We start from the raw sequence: 17,108 nt of genomic DNA on the forward strand, positions 1-17,108 counted from the left end.
AATCCCTCAACACATATATAATTTGAAATTTAAAAATTTATTATGTACATTTATTTTTGCTTATAAAAGTATGGAATGCTTCATGAATTTACTTGTCATTCTTATGTAGGGGCCATGCTAATCTCTGTATTGTTCCAATTTTAGTATATGTACTGCTGAAGTGAGCACTGATTTGCTAATATTTTCTCCCACTCTGTGGACTGCCTTTTTACTCTTTTGGTGGTGGTTTTTGATATACTCCCTCAATAATTTTGTCAGCATGATTTGCTGAAATCAAGGAGAGAGTGGGCTGAAAAATCCAAACAAGTAGGTGTTAGGCTGCACTAAGCCCAGCTTCTAGTCTAACATATGCCCAGACAATTGGAGCTGGGTTTTATGGGGAAGAGAGTTGCTCTGAGGCCAAGGCAGGTAGTATTAGCGGTATTCTAAGACACAACAGCAAGGTCAGCTCTGAAAGCTGGCACTTGCTGGTGGCGACAGTTGTAGGCTATTTTGGGAACCGAGGAGGCTTTGTTTTGTAAGGCCTTCTCTGCACTCCCAGATTTAACCCTGGCACTGATTGATCATCAGCCATTTTTGCCTTTGATATGGAGAGAGCAATATCAGGTATAGTCGTGAGATCACAGTGCTCTTTCCCGAGATTATTGGTAAAATCAAGTATTTTTCCTTGGAGATTGTCATTGCCAGACAAATGTGACATGCTGATGTTAGGAAGCTTTAATTTGTTACCTGGCAGTTTTTCTAAATAGTTCCTTCAGACTAGTAATTAAGTCATATCTCTATTTCTTAAGGAGCTTAGAACACGTTGTTACTTAAGTAAAATTTTAGGTGTCTTCAGGAATGCAAAATAGGAGGAAATGGACTTAAACTGCATCAGAAGGAATCTGGGCCAAATGCAAAGAATTTCCCCATTATCTTGGGTAACATCAAAAGCTTGTTTAGCCTGCTTCCCAAGAAAAGGAAAGACCTATCTCTCTGTAAGGTTTAGCATAGCTCCGTGTAGAGGCATGGTGTTGAAGTTCATGTCCCTGGACACAGTTTTATAAGTGGGCGAATCTGCTCATCTACCATGCTTCAGTCGTGAATGAGTCAGCAGCACAGCTGCAGATGGAGTGGGCAGAAGGGCATCTAAATTTAGTCATTATTCACTTGAGAAGGTTTTCAGGAACTGTGCGTCTCTCATCCATGCTTTAGTCATATTCCTTCTTCTAGAGGCAAAAAAAGAAAAAAAAAAAAGAAAGAGAGCAAGAGAACAGTCACTCCAAGATGCTTCATGAGAGTGAGCGTCCTACAACTCTGTTAATTGGTCTCATCTACAACGATGATGCTTTTCCACCTTAACCAGGTGCAACTATTTTATTCATATAGCTCCTGAACTTAAGAACCCATGGGATTCTGAACATTAGACAGGGACTTTTCTGCAGTTAGACTTACAAACAACCTCCAGAATCTTGCTAGTTCAACGACATTTTTAACCAAACAGCTTTCCTCCTGTAAGGTACTGAGGGTGGGGAGGGCTGTGATCAGTGAGAAATAAGCACTTTTTGTGTTTTTTTTCCCCTTGAGGTAGTTGCTGTATGTTATACTGTTGCCTTAACAACAACAAAGTCAGAAACTATTCCAAGGGCTTACCTCCTTTAATCTTTACAAAACCTTACTAAGTAGGTGGTATTCTCAATGCTATAGATTAGTACATACACTTAAAAGTTAGGTTAAATACCCCACTGAAGGTTGTACATGTCCACAGAGCAGGTATGCAGGCCCTGGTCTGTCTGACTCCAAAGCTGGTGCTTTTATTTATTTTACAAATAGAAATGGGGTCTTACTATGTTGCATAGACTTCTCCCACCTCAGCCTCCCAAAGTGCTGGAACCACAGGTATGAGCCACAATGCCTGGCCAAAACTGGTGTTTTTAATAATATCGTTCTTCACTTTGTGGAGGGTATGGGGAATGATTTAAACAGTTGGCCTCCTTTATTTTCTCCAAGATGGTTCTTCACGGATTGATGATCACCAAATTACATTTTAGATTAGGCTAGTTTTGTTGTTGTTCTCGCAAACTTTTTTAGAATGTCATTCTCATAAAAGTTTTGTATCAAACTGGCTGTAGTGGCGTGTGTGTACCTGTAGTCCCAGCTACTTGGAAGGCTGAGGCAAGAGGCTTTTTGAGCCCAAGAGTTCAAGACAAGCCCCGGCAACATAGCAAGACCCAGTTAAAAAAATTTTTTTTGTATCAGGGATTTGAGATTTATAGACACAATATCACAAAATTTAAAAGAAGAGAACTGAAGTAGTGATGGGGTAGAGGAGATTAAGAAAGAGGAGAAGTAAGAGGGGAGGAAAGAGAAAAGGTAATTTTTCTCCCATTTGATACCTGGACTAGCTGGGCTTATTTTAGAGCCTCTGGATGTGGCTGAGGTCGTCTTTAAAGACCAAAGAATGATCTTAAAAACATTAGCTTCTAAAAGTCTGCTTGATAGTGGTGTGGACATTAGAGCTAAGCATTTAGATTGTTCTTTCTGAGCCAAAGAAATTTTGCAACCCAGCAAGAAGCAGTTGACCAGGTGTCCTGGCCTAAACAGGTTTAGACAGCACATTTGACCTTCTTGATATAGGAGTTATTATTAAGGGCAAAGAGTGTTTTTAGTACAACCTTTAAAATACCTTTTTCTTCTTGGACTTCAGTACCTTTTTGAAAGTGTCCCCTTCCATCCTTTTACTTAAAAATGTTTACAAAAAAGAAAAATAAAATAAAAATGTTTATTTACAGTTTTTATTGAGATACTCTGTAATGAGTTGGCTAGACCTTGCCATATGGGATTGCAAATGCACAGACATACAATATATGACAATTTATTGATAAACATACTTATGAACTATGTGTAAATATGAATAATTATGAAACATTTTACATGGTAAAGAGTGGGGTATGCTTGTGGAAGTTGATAAATCTAAGAAAACATCATAGAAGAAATCTGGAGCTGCTGTTGAAAATGAGACCATCGTGAGTATTGGCTATAACAGTCAGATAGGCCAGAAGGTCAGATTGGAGAAATATATAGCATCAAATCAAACATAGATTGATATTTTTAGCTAATCTCAGTAACTGTAAAAAGAGTATCAATTATTTTGGGAAAAATTAATAAAGATGCTTTTTTGTAACCAAGTTACCTAATTAAATTTTCATCTAAATGAAGTCAGCCTTTTTAAATTCATCCCTTTCTAGGCAGGATTGATAGGAGGTTTATCTCTGATCTCTGAAGGGAGTTCCTGTAAGTTCCCTTGGTATGATACGTGCTACTTAAGTCCTGTAGTTACAAGGGTCCTCTAGAGTTCTAACTTTGATTCTTTCCATAGTAACCTTTTGCTGTTTAAATAGTTGTTCATTATCACCATGAAATATCTTTTGCTATGTTTGATTGAAGACAGTGGTTATTAAACTGATCTCAGGATTCCTTTATACCTAAAAATTCATGCAGGCATAAAAAAGGATGAGTTCGTGTCCTTTGTAGGGACATGGATGAATCTGAAAACCATCATTCTCAGCAAACTGACACAAGAACAGAAAATCAAACACTGCATGTTCTCATTCATAGGTGGGTGTTGAACAATGAGAACACATGGGCACAGGGAGGGGAGCATTGCACACTGGGGTCTGTTGTGCGGGAATAGGGGACAGTAGTGGGTAGGAAGGTTGGGGAGGGATAACATGGGGAGAAATACCAGATATAGATGATGGGGGACTGGAGGCAGCAAACCACATTGCCATGTATGTACCTATGCAGCAATCCTGCATGTTCTGCATGTGTATCTTAGAACCTAAAATGCAATAAAATATGTATATTTTTTAAAAATATTCATTAAGGACTCCCAAAATTTGACAGGACTTTGTTTGTATTGGTTATCATATGTTACTGAGAAATTTTTAAAATATGTAGTTATTAAATATATACTTATTAAGTAATCTAAAGCAACAATGACCCTGATTACATGTTAATATAAATTACATATTTTGATTTAAAATGATATTGTTTTACATTTTTATAAATTTTTTTAATATCTATATTCTTTTAATGTCTATATTGTGATATATTATCTTGATGAAAGTACATAAAATCTGGCCTCTCAAAGGTATATATTTGGAAAAGGGAGGAGCATTTGAATAGTCTGTTCAGACAATTATAGTTGTTTTTCTTGGATATTATGCCAAATTCCAACAAGTGATGGTTTGTTTGTTTCTTTTTTTGAGACAGAGTTTCTGTGGCCCAGGCTAGAGTGCAATGGCACCATCCTGACTCACGGCAACCTCTACCTCTTGGGTTCAAGCGATTCTTGTGCCTCAGTCTCCTGAGTAGTTAGGATTTTAGGTGTGCACTACCATACCTGTCTAGTTTTTGTATTTTTAATAGAGACAGTGTTTCACCATGTTGGCCAGGCTGGTCTCAAACTCCTGACCTCAGGTGATCCACCCACCTCGGCCTCCCAAAGAGTTGGGATTATAGGCGTGAGCCACTGTACCCGACCTGACAGTTTCTTTTTTTTTTAGGGAGGGAAGGAGGAAGGGAGGAAGGCAGGAAGGGAGGGAAGGAGGAAGGGAGGGAGGAAGGAAGGGATGAAGGAAGGAAGGGAGGAAGTGGGGGAGGGAGGGAAGGAGGGAGGGAGGGAGGGAAGGGAAGGGAAGGGAAGGGAAGGGAAGGGAAGGAAGGAATTCAAACAATGAGAGAGACATTGCCGACCTGGATCTAGAGGTTTACAAGTTGATTTCTTTTTTTGAGAGAAGGAAAGAAAAAAAAATGAGTAAAGGAGAGAAAGAAAGAGAAGAGAGAGAGGGAGGGTGAATGGAAATATTGCTTTATTCTGAAAAAAAAATGGGTATTAATAATGGCCAATCAATGTTTCATTTAAACCTATGAGTAGGTGTGATGTGGTATTGACAAGAATGTATATTTTATGTATTTGAAGTGGAGAGCTCTATAAATATTATTAAGTTTACTTGTTCTGGATCTGAGTTCGAGTCCTTGATATTCTTATTAATTTTCTGTCTCATTGAATCTAAGTCTCTATGTATCTGGGTGTTAGGATCGTTAGCTCTTGTTGTTGTATTGATCCTTTTACCACTATATCTTTGTTGCTTTAAAATCTATTTTATCCACTACGAGAATTGCAACTCCTGCTTTTTATTTATTTATTTATTTTTGCTCTCCATTTGGTTGGTAAATCTTTCAACATTCCTTTGTTTTGAGTCTTTGTGTATCCTTGCATGTGAAACAGGTCTGGATGTAACAGGCCGTTGGGTTTTGGCTGTGTCTTTTGATTGGGGGATTTAGTCGATTTAAATTTAGGGTTACTGCCATTTGATGTTAACTGGCTGTTTGATCCATTCGTTGATGAAAATTCTTCTTTATGTTGGTGCTCTTTACTTTTTGGTATATTTTTAGTAAGGCTAATACTGGTTGTTTCTTTCTGTGTGTAATGCCTCTATCAGAAGCTCTTGTAAAGCAGGCCTGGTGGTAATAAAATCTCTGAGTTCTTGCTTGTTCATAAAAGATTTTATTTTTCCTTCAGTTGTGAAGCTTAGTTTGGCTGGATATGAAATTCTGGGCTGAAAGTTCTGTTCTTTGAGGATGTTGAATATTGGCCCCCACTCTATTCTGGCCTGTAGAGTTTCTGCTGAGAGATCTGCTGTAAGTCTGATAGGCTTGCCTTTGTGGGTAACCTGACCTTTCTCTCTGGCTGCCTTTAGTATTTTCTCCTTCGTTTCAACCCTGGTGAATCTAACGATTATGTGCCTTGGGGTTGCTCTTCTTGAGGAATATCTTTGTGGTGTTCTCTGTATTACCTGGGGTTGAATACTGACCTGCTTTGCTACTTCAGGAAAATTTTCCTGAATAATATCCTGAAGGGTATTCTCCAGCTTGGATTCATTCTTTTGGTTGCATTCAGGTACACCTATCAAACGTAAATTTGGTTTTTTCACATAGTCCCACATTTCTTAGAGACTTTGCTCATTCCTTTTTATCCTTTTATCTCTAATCTTGTCTTCTTGTTTTCTTTCATTAAGTTGGACTTTGACCTCTGTTATCCTTTCTTCTGCTTGAACAATTCGAGTGTTTAAACCTGTGCATACTTCTCGGAGTTCCTGTATTGTATTCTTCAGTTCCATTAATTCACTTATATTCCTCTCTAAGTTGTCTGTTCTCAATAGGATTTCATCAAACCTTTTTTCAAAGCTCCTAGTTTCTTTATGTTGGGCTACAACATGGTCTTTTAACTCACTGAAGTTTGTTATTATCCATTCCTTGAAGAGTGATTCTGTCATTGGGATGCGCTCGTTCTCCGTCAAGCCTTGTTCCATTGTTGATGTGGAACTGTGATCATCTTTAGAGGGAGAGGCATTCAGATTTTGAGTATTCTCAGCCTTTTTACGCTGGTTTCTTCCCATCGTTGTAAATTTATCCTCCTGTCGTCTTTGAAATTACCAACTTTCAGATTAGGTCTCTTGATTGGACATCCAAGTTGTTAGTTCCCAGGGCCAGAACGGCAGCGTTAAGACTGATGGTGCTTTTCTGCCCAGGATTCTCCTGTCTGGCTTCCTTCTTGTGTCGGTAAATGGGCGACTCTCAGTTTCTTAAATGTAAGTTTTAGAAATAGTAGTTTAAGAAATTAGTTTCTTAAATTTTCCTGCAGTGTGGAAACTGAAACCATGTCAGTGGACTTTTTTTTAACTCTGTTACATTGAAACCCATTGGTCTAACTTGTACTTTGAATCTTTTACTTCACGTGTGATTTTCTAACACTGTGTATTTGTTTATTTGGAAAATAAAGGTTCATTGACTTATACAAATGTAAATGCATTTCATTATATAATATCAACTAATCGGATTTGTTGGTAGTCAAACAGATCTTATCAGAAAAGTGAATACTGGGAGGTTGTCGACCTCATGGTGGTAGCTGTTTCCCAGAATTCTTATTTTCACTTGGATGGTCAAATTTTATTGCAACACATACTGATTATTTTCTCTGGAGTGACAGGCTTAATTTGTTCATTTTCAAGTCTGAATAATCATAATTTGTTGGTTATTCTTTTGAATAAAAAGTGTTATTTTGATTTCAAAAAGTGTCTTTCATCTTGTAACTGAAGCAGACGCACAAATGATGTGTTTTTATTTTTGTTTTTGTTTTTGAGACGGGGTCTTGCTCTTTCACCCAGCCTCGACCTCCTAGGCTTAAGCCATCCTTCTACCTTATCCTCCCAAGTAGGTGGGCCTGCAGGTGTGTGCCACCATGCCTGGCTAATTTTTAAATTTTTTGTAGAGATGGGGTCTATGTTGCTCAGGCAGGTGTTGAACTCCTGGGCTCAAACAGTCCTACTGCCTCAGCCTCTCAAAGTGTTGGAATTACAGGCATGAGTTACCACGCCTGGCCTGAGGTGGTTTTTCCTAGAATCAACCATCATACTTCAAAATGCAGCAGAAGCGCTTTAGATATACTTTCCATTTTCTCACACAGAGTATTAAAAAAATAATTTCAACTGCATCTTCAAAGTTATTCTCAGTGAAACTGGCTTTTTTTTTTTTAACTGTGAGTGTGTGGTAAGGAAGAATACAGTACCTGCTGGTATTTTTTGATGAGATTGTCTTGCTTTGTGGTAAGACACCAGCAGTTTTACTCACCATTGCTTTTGCATCTTTATTGTAAATGTCAACACAATAAAAATGCAAGAAATATCTTAATATTATTATGAAAACTTTTTGATTTGGATAATTCTTCCTTAGCTAAAGTTTTAGCCTTGTTTTTTAAAGGAGGGGTTATCTTAAAGCACTCCTTGTCAAGAATCATGAAAAAAATAAAAAAGGAGGCGATTAAAAGGCAAGTTTTGAAAAAGGAGTCTCATTTGTTTCTTGGTCCTGAATTATCCCAATGGTTTTGTAACCATCCACGCCTTGATAATGATTACCATTTTCACATTGGGCCTTCTACGACATTTTCATTCTGCAGCTATGTCAAGACAACCTTTTGGTTTTTTTAGATCTCATTGCTGTTCGAGACTATTTCTTTTAGTCTTATGGTAAGCCTAAAGCCTTTATTCAAAAAGCCTCTCTGCTTTCTCCTAATTGCTGCCATGAAATGAGCAGATGAGAATCCCTAACTATCCATAACCGCAAGCATACTTTGCCATAGTGTTTGAAGCCATTCAGAAATACACAAAAATACATTTTTTCTGTTTGAAATTATCACCCTACCCTTTCAAACCAAAGTAGGGATTGTTTAGCAATTATTGAGCCTTAAACTACAACTTCCCACGGAGAAAAAAAATGCATTTGATCCTGTGTAATTTTTTCTTTTTTAAATGAATGGATGAATGCATTTTTTTATAATAGAGATAGGGTCTCACTGTGTTGCCCAGGCTGGTCTCAAACTCTTGGCTTTAGGCAATCCTCTGATTATTTTCTTTTAAAATTAATAAGCATCTGGGACAAATAGGTGGCGATGAAGTAAAGTTCATATACAAATCATTGTTTTGTAACATGCTTTCCTTTTTATAATATAATGGTGTAACAGCTTACTCATAGCACTTTAGAAATCAGTTTCACAATTAGTACTAATAGTACGATAAATAAGATTAAGTATCATTATACGTGTTTCACAGTTGAGATATTAAGGCACAGAGACATCAAGGGGCTTGCATAAGATCACAAAGCCTAGAAGTCATGCTCTGGACATCGTATGGAAGAAATAGAAATTAACGTATTTTAGAACGGCTGGGGATTGTCAATGCTCAGAGCAGTGTCTGGCGCGTAGTAGAACTCAATGAATACTTGTTGAGTGAATGAACGGACTTTTCTTTTTAGGCCTGTATTGATGAAAATTTGGACATGGTGAAGTTTCTGGTGGAGAACAGAGCCAATGTAAACCAGCAAGACAACGAGGGCTGGACACCCCTTCATGCAGCAGCTTCCTGTGGCTATCTCAACATAGCAGAGTGAGTGAGTCTCTGTGTATGTGGCTTTGCAGTATTTGTAGGAATAGCCTTCATTACTCTTCTCTTAGTAATTCGAATTTTATAAATTGTTTTAATCTCTCTTTATTACAGATTACAAAAGCAGAAAGTTGAATAATTATGTTTAAGGAATAGCTGATACAATGTTTTGTAAAGCTGCTAAACCCATAGTTTTTTTGTTGAAACTCTTTTTGTTTGCTTCTATTTTCAGGTAATTTATATTTGCTGGGATATGCAGAGGTGGCTGTTGCACTGTCTGGGTTCACTTTCTGAACAACTATAGCTGGGCATGTATATCGGCAGGCCTGGAGATTTTTTTCTGGATTCTTTGTAAACCTGTTTTATTGTTTTTTGTTTGTTTTAAATTAGTGCTTAGTACAAATGAAGCACTGCTTTAAAAGTGCCTAGCATACCAATCACAGCACTCATGTAGTTAATATCAGAAGAATGAGCCTAAACATGTGGAATAAAGGAAAGGTGCACTGGCATGTGTTCTCCACATTAGTAGAATGGGAATGTTTAATAAGCTACATTAGTAGCTACTAATCTCCAGGACAACTAGTTGTCCCTCCCTTGGGCAGAAGAATCCTGGCCGTGTGGTACCTGAGATGTAAGAGGCACTGAATAAATATCTGTTGTATGAAGGAATGATCAGGGAGTTTATTTTTAAACAAGGAAGAGACTTTGGCAGTTGAAATATCTTTAAAATGAGACAGTTGAGTGTATTCTAGATGAGGGTAAATTTATATTGTTAACGTTAATTCCCTAAATAAAATCATGATATTCTATGCCCCTTTGAAAATCAGATTGCTTGTTTGAAGGCCCTTTTCAATAATATGATTAGAGCTCCATTACATTTCTCCTGTTCAGCAAACAGCAGGGAGAATTGTTGGCAGCTCTGTAGAGGCCTGAGAATGACTTCCCACAGAGTCTGATTTGCCCAGGTTTCCTAAGGGAGAGCCTGAGTTGCTAGGTTTGCTGCTGACCCAGGGATGCTCTGTGGGAGAAGTTAAACAAAGGGAGAGTCAGAGCCAGAGAAATTTTAGGCAGCAGCACTGGTGTTTGACTGGGCTGCTTGTTCTAAAAAGTAGATGACTGTGTTGTCCCCAAAGCCAACAGAAATCAACAATGCAGTTTTCTTCACTCTCGATTCCTCCCTCTGTTCCAATTTAATAAAAGTCAGTAACCTTTTCATCCCCTAGGCTGCCTGTTTTCAGAGTTTAATAAGGAGGGCTCTTATTTTTAATCTTATCCAGTAATGCCAGAATTCTGATGCCCAAGAGTTCAAGTGATTTCACTTAAAATAGTTATTTAAGAAACATTTATAGAACATGATGGCCTTTCAATTGCTATTTGTTCAGGTGGGTGTTTGTGATTGATATTCGAGCTACCAAATCTCATTACATTCAAGGATTCCATTTTTTCCCAAGTTCCTTTCTTTCTTCTTCTTTTTTTTTTTTTTTTTTGAGATGGGGAGTCTCACTCTGTCATCCAGGTTGGAGTGCAATGGCGTGATCTCGGCTCACTGCAACCTCTGCCTCCTGGGTTCAAGCAATTCTCCTGTCTCAGCCTCCTGAGTAGCTGGGACTACAGGCTTATGCCACCATGGCTGGCTAACTTTAGTATTTGTAGTAGAGACAGGGTTTCACCACATTGATCAGGCTGGTCTCAAACTCCTGACCTTGTGATCTGCCCGCTTCAGCCTCCCAGGGTCCTGGGATTACAGGCATGAGCCACCATGCCCGACCTTTTCTTTCTCTTTTCTAAGGAGAGCTCATGCTTAGAATTAGAATCATTTGTGTTGGCATTATCCTCCTGTTGTGTGAAGCTAAGTACAGAGAATGATTGTAATTGCATTTTTTACAGTGATATCTTTAATTCATCTTTATGAATGAATATAGTTCTGGAAGTAAGTTCAAAATGTAAAAATCTCTAGTTCAAACAAATATTACCTTGAACGAAATAAATCTGTGAGAGTAACTATTTCCTAAGACAAATTATTACAAATTAGACATGGAAGTCTGACCAGGAGAAAGGTCATCTAGACCAGAATCCATTGCAGAGGTGGGATGGTGGTAGAGATGGCCTTTATTTTATTTTATGTATATCATTATTAGACAGGTTTTGACTTTACTGTCATTTCTTTATTTGCAGTATGCAGCATTTTTTTATACAGTGGAAAAAAAAAACATTGTACTATTCATTTTGGTTGCTTTACCTCAGGGCCAGTGGAGAATATTTTAAATAAGATCTGTCCCTGATCATCTCGTCATTTTTATTTTTGTCACTTAAAGATCTTAGACTTTCTTTTTTTTGGTAAATTTTTGAGAGCTATTGACTAGAAGGATCTTAGACTTTATATTCTTATTCCCACAATCATTAGGAACTCTAACTTTGAAGGGAGTAGAAATGAATAAAGGCAAACTGGCTTTCTAGGAACAATACAAGTACATTCTATTTCATGTTTCATGATGATCTTTTGTCTCAGTATGTTTCATCAAAAGGAAGGAGCTTCAGAGGCTTTTTTCCTCATTTTAAAATGAGTTCAGTCTTAATGCTGAGTGTTTTTACATTTTTATTATGAATAAATGTTTAACTTAGGAGCAGCAGATTGACCCAAAGGTACAGCATTTGCCTTTATAGTTTTTTGAGATGCTAATTTAGTCTCAGTTTTTTAACATATTCTATTTCCTTTTTTCCTCCCTTAGAATAGTAGAATAAAGACCTTGTTTTGGTGATGAGTTAGGAAGGAGAAGGCTTTATTTTCTAGGTGCATTTTTATTGAGCTAGTGGCTGTTTGTGAGCCTTTGGGCAACTGTAAGGATTTTCAGAGATAAAGTAGAAATTACTTTATAGGTTGATAATTATTCTTGTCCAGGTAAAAGTAAAGCTAAAAAGATTTTTCACTTTTTTTCCCCAAAACTGTAGAAAATAGAAAAACAGAGAGCCCAATTACTTTCTGCTAGAACATTTCCCATGTTCTTGATTGTAGAACATGGGAAAAGCAGGGTCCTGTATATCCAAGTGACATTATGCTTGATCCAGTAGGGATGAAATGGACATCAGAGCAGAGTGGTTAAGATATTTCATGTAATTCAAGCAATATTTATGGAATGCCAGGAGAAAAAAGCAAGGGTTAGATGCCATGGCGATGATAATAGTGAGGAAGACCCAGTTGTTGCTGAAAATCAAAAAGTATCTGAGACAGGTCTCAATCAATTTAGAATTTTATTTTACCAAAGATAAGGATGTGTGCCCAGGAGACAGATCTGTGCCTTTCCCCAAAGATGATTTTGAGAGCTTCAATACTTAAAAGGGAAAAGCAGCCTGGTGGGGGAATGGGGAGGGCATGGTCACATTCCTGAATTCACATGTTGCAAAAGGAAAAGAGCCAGTAGGGGAATAGTCAAGTATTCATCTCATGCTCAGTAAATCAGCACTTTATATAAGATAAGGTGAACATAGAGGTAAACATAGAACCTGTAGAGATATTTAACTTTTTATCTGTAGCTATCTGCTTAGGAACAGAAGGTAAGGCAGCTTCTTGCATGACTCAGTTTTCAGCTTATTTTTTTTCTCTTTTAGCATAGTGAAATTAGGGTCCCAAGTTTTTATTTTCCTTTCACATTGCATTCAAGTAGCTTTCAATCTGATGGAATGATTGCATTGAGGTACAGTGTAAGTCATGACAGGTCTAGAATTAGTGTTTGTTGGGGAGGAGAGGAGGGAGGATGGGGTTAAAGGAAGGCAAGAGGGAATTCAGTTTGTGAGAACAGGAAAGATTTCATGAAGGCAAAAGCATTTTAAATGAACTTTGAAAGAAATGAAAGGTTTCTACAAAGGAAAAGAGAAAGAAGAGTGTCCCACCTCGTTGGAAGAAACAAGCTGTGGAAGAGAGCTGGTTGAGAGTTGATGTGTTTGGGAACAGTAAGTGGTTTAGTTTGATTATAGAGTATAGGGTACACTTCAAGCCACCAAACATTTGTTGAGTGCCTACTATGTGTATTATTTGTATTTTGATATTTCAGGGTACGGGAGGTGTACCTAAATATTCCTTTGGCCTAAGGGAGACGAATCAGAAGAAAAGAGCTATTGAATATGTGGAAATGAAGGGGTAGTTTATGAAAAGAAAACTGGAACTTGAAAGAATTAAGAATAAAAATAGAAAGAGTTAGTTTTGGCATCGAATAAGGTCTGTCTTCCTCTGAGACTATAAGGGAATGAAGGAGATGGTAGAAAGTCAGAGAATTGTGAAGGCCTTTGAGCTTTATTATACATGTGGGATTGATCCATAAATTAACAAACATTTATTGAGGCTCTATTATACCAAGTAGGCACTGAGAAAGCAAAAACATGGTCTTAATCTAATCTCTGTTGATTCTTTTCCCTCTGTCAACTTTTTAATTTTTTAATTTTGTTTTTAGACAGAGTCTTGCTGTGTCACCCAGGCTGATCTTGGCTCACTGCAGCCTCCGCCTCCTGGGTTCAAGCAATTCTTGCGCTTCAGCCTCCTGAGTAACTGGGACTACAGGTACCTGCTACCATGCCTGGCTAAGTTTTGTATTTTTAGTAGAGATGGGGTTTCACCATGTTGACCAGGCTTGTCTCAAACTGCTGGCCTCAAGTGATCTGCCTGCCTGGGACTATAGCAGTCAGCCACTGCATCTGGCCCCCTCTGCCAGTTCTTTGAATGCAGTGGCCAGCGGGCACATATTGATTATCTTTTTTTTTTTTTTTTTAGTGGGCTAAGCAAGTTAAGCCTGGAAATTTTTTTTTTTTTTTAATCTTCTACAGTGTCTAAAATGTGATTTCTTGAATATGATAGGGGACCAGTAAATGTTTATTGAATTTGTTAAACATGTGCTTTGAATGAAGAGATTCCCCAAACAGCATTTGTGTGATCGACATGGCTGTTTATTCACCCAGGTGCAGGTGGGCTGAGTCCAAAAAGATAGTCAGCTCAGGGAGGTGGAAGAGGGGTTGGTTTTATAGGTTTGGGGTAGGCATTGGAAAGTTATATAAGTTACAGGTCAGGGCAGCTTTTGCAAGCTGGGAGGGGGTCGTAGGGTCTGGAGGCACGAGGTTGACCAAGGTCAGTTACAAAGTCCAGTTGCCTTATCAGTTGAGGCAGGAATAAGGAACAACAGAAGAATGTCTCAAAGTTAATTAGGTGCCGCAGGGGTTGATCATTTCTTCTCCTTTTGTGGTTTTCCAGTTACTTCAGACTTTCTAGTTCCAGGAACTCATCTGGAGTGTATGTGCAGGTCGCAGAGGTCACCATGCCATCCATGGCATGGTCAGTTGGACTAAAAACCCTTACAGAATTGTTGAATGGCTTGAAGTCTAATCTGAATAATTTTTCTTTATTCTTTAAATATTTCTGAGTATTTGATAGAGCTCTTAGCATTATTAGAGTTCTCACTAGCCCAAAAGTGACTTGATTTAGAGAAAACATGAACTAGATTTGAGTCAAGACTGGGGCTGTACCCTCTGCCATTTGCCAGCTATGTGATTTTGAGAAAATTGCTTTATATAAATGGACCTCAATTTCTTAATGTCATGGTAATAATACCCATATTGCCTACTTCAAAATGTTGCCTGAGAAGCCGCGGGACTTGGCGCGCATGCAGGAATCAGCAGCAGGTTGGCATGTGAGAGGTTTTCTTGCTCTAGAACCTCATAGAAAATTCTCAGGGAGATTCTTCAAGCAACCACTATGTCAGCAGACCCAGAAATTTCCCTTTCTTCATATGATGAAGATCAGGGATCCAAACTTATTCAAAAAGCTAAAAAGGCACCATTCATGCCCATTGGAATGGCAGGTTTTGCAGCAATTGTTGCATATGGGTTATACAAATTGAAGAGCAGGGGAAATACTAAAATGTCTGTTCATCTGATCCACATGCATGTGGCAGCCCAGGGCTTTGTTGTAGGAGCAGTGACTGTTGGTATGGGCTATCCCGTGTATCGGGAATACTGGTCAAAACCTAAGCCTTAGAAGAAGAGATGCTGTCTTGGTCTTGTTGGAGGAGCTTACTTTAGTTAGGCATCTCTTTATTGAAGTTATGTATTGTTGAAAATAAACTAATTTGTATGGGTTTAGATGGTAAAATGGCATTTTGAATATTGGCTTCCTTTCTTGCAGGCTTGATTTGCCTGGTGTGACTGCATTAGTAGTGGCTAGTTTACTAACTAGGTCATTCAAGGAAGTCAAATTGAAAGAAACGTGTCACCTAAATGCACTTGATGATGTTGAAGTGTCCACCTTCTTAAATCGTTCAGCTGAACTTAGTTCTAAAGAAAATAACAGGCCAACCCTGAAGTAATCCCAGTTTGCTGCAGAATCTCAGATGTTTTGGCTGTTATATAAGAGTTCTATTTGCCCCAGTCAATTTAACTTTTTTCTGCCTGTTTTGTGGACAGGCCGGCCCTTTTAGAACTCTGTCCAAAGAGTTCATGGATTCTAACTTGTAAAGCTCTCCACAACTAACAGTACGTATATGTGCGTGTGTTTAAACCAAATGTAGAAAGCTTACAGTAGAGCTGCATAATAGTAGTATTTATTAAAGAATCTCAGTTGTAAACATAAGAATAACTTACAGATTCTAATTTAGTTCTTGTGTAACTATGAATTATATTTTTGCTGCTGTTATATTAGAATAAATTTTGAATGTCATCTTGAAATAGAAATATGTATTTTAAGCACTCATAGCAAAGGTAAATAAACACTTTTTAAGTGTGTGCAAATGGGTTTGATTAATGACTTAAGAGCAAGCTGGTTTGGCCAGACAGTATACCCAAACTTTTATATAGTACAGAATGCTATTACACTGGTGAAATGCTCTTGTCTAAACTGAATTTACATTCCATCATGATAACATGGTATATGTATTGTCATTAAAGTAAGCGACCCATCAAAAAAAAATGTTGCCTAAGACTTATGATATAATTTTATGTGAAGGAACTTTGAAAATCAGAAAAGATCTATGTAAGGTATTGAAATTATTAGACCTTTCTTCTTCAGAATCAGGTATTCTATTCGGATTTATAATTTAATTATTTAACATTTTAATATTTCTTAAGTAATTTAGTTTCATCTTAGAGTAGAGAAAGATTTCATGTGGATGGTTGGTTGATAGGAGAGTCTTGTGGAGGCATAATTAAGGCAGATTTATGCACATTTTAATGAGTGCTTTACTCTTCTATTTTCACTCCCCCAACACTACTTAATAAGCTCCAATTTGGTATTGAGAATGTTTAAGGCTGCATGCATTGTTTATGTTACTTAGAAATCCTCTTGCCATCCACTGAGAGTAAGAGGCTGGTAGTTAGTAATATGAGTGAAAGAAACCCTGTTTGTTCGAATTGCTCTAATTAGGAAATGGGGAAGCCCTCAGTCTTAATTATTGAAGTTTAAGGCTCCTAGAAATTAATAATGGAATATCTTATCTGGGACCGTGTTTTAAACTCAAAATAGAGACTTTCTGTTTATTGAATGCCAGATGCATGAGTATAAATTTACATTAGATTCGCAGATAATACTGATCCTGGATCTTGTCTACGCAGGTATTTCATTAACCACGGAGCCAGTGTAGGTATTGTCAATAGTGAAGGAGAAGTTCCCTCTGACCTTGCAGAAGAGCTAGCCATGAAAGATCTTCTTCTGGAGCAAGTAAAGAAGCAAGGTAACTTCATGGATTGGAGGGGGCCAGGAAAGATTCTCAAACACTGCCATTTACAGAAAATAATCCATTTGTCGTGTAGAGTGTTTCACTATCATATGACAGGAGAGGATTTCATCTATCTCTACTGCATTAATCATTAATCTGGCATCATATATCCTCATAATGACTCACACAAAAATAGTCCAGATGCCAAAAGGATGACCAGTCATTCCGTTTTTTTCGTTTGTTTGTTTGTTTTGCCATTCAGAGGTTGCATACCCATCATACAGTTAAGGGTGAACTGATGAGAAGTGTGAAGGTTTCTTACTGTGTGTATGCAAGGTATTGGGATACAGTGTAAATCTGAGTATTAGCCAAATTCAGTTTGTGACTTTGCGTCTTTTCCCTTGATGAGAGCTAAGAGTAGTGCTGCTAAAGATAT

At 37.8% G+C, this 17,108-nt stretch overlaps 1 protein-coding gene, 1 non-coding gene and 1 pseudogene across 21 annotated transcripts in view; 2 read left to right on the forward strand and 1 right to left on the reverse strand.

Annotated features, from left to right (window-relative positions):
• PPP1R12B (protein phosphatase 1 regulatory subunit 12B) overlaps nt 1-17,108 on the forward strand; it is a 246,914-nt gene that overhangs the window by 55,059 nt on the left and 174,747 nt on the right. For all 20 annotated transcript variants that reach the window (XR_013529810.1, XR_013529809.1, XR_013529812.1 and 17 more), the window contains 2 exons: nt 8,854-8,984; nt 16,569-16,687. Coding sequence is in view for 12 of the 20 variants with exons in the window: in XM_008985428.4 (XP_008983676.3) it covers nt 8,854-8,984; nt 16,569-16,687 (250 nt within the window). In the remaining 8 variants the exon portion in view is untranslated. The remainder of the gene's footprint in view (nt 1-8,853; nt 8,985-16,568; nt 16,688-17,108) is intronic.
• On the reverse strand, nt 65-168 carry LOC118149569 (U6 spliceosomal RNA). The gene has a single exon (XR_004737147.1). It is a non-coding gene; the product is annotated as a U6 spliceosomal RNA (small nuclear RNA).
• On the forward strand, nt 14,576-15,132 carry LOC108589169 (HIG1 domain family member 1A, mitochondrial pseudogene; annotated as a pseudogene).

This window comes from Callithrix jacchus, chromosome 19 (genome assembly GCF_049354715.1).
Source record: "Callithrix jacchus isolate 240 chromosome 19, calJac240_pri, whole genome shotgun sequence".
In the NCBI taxonomy this organism is placed as follows: Eukaryota; Metazoa; Chordata; class Mammalia; order Primates; family Cebidae; genus Callithrix; species Callithrix jacchus.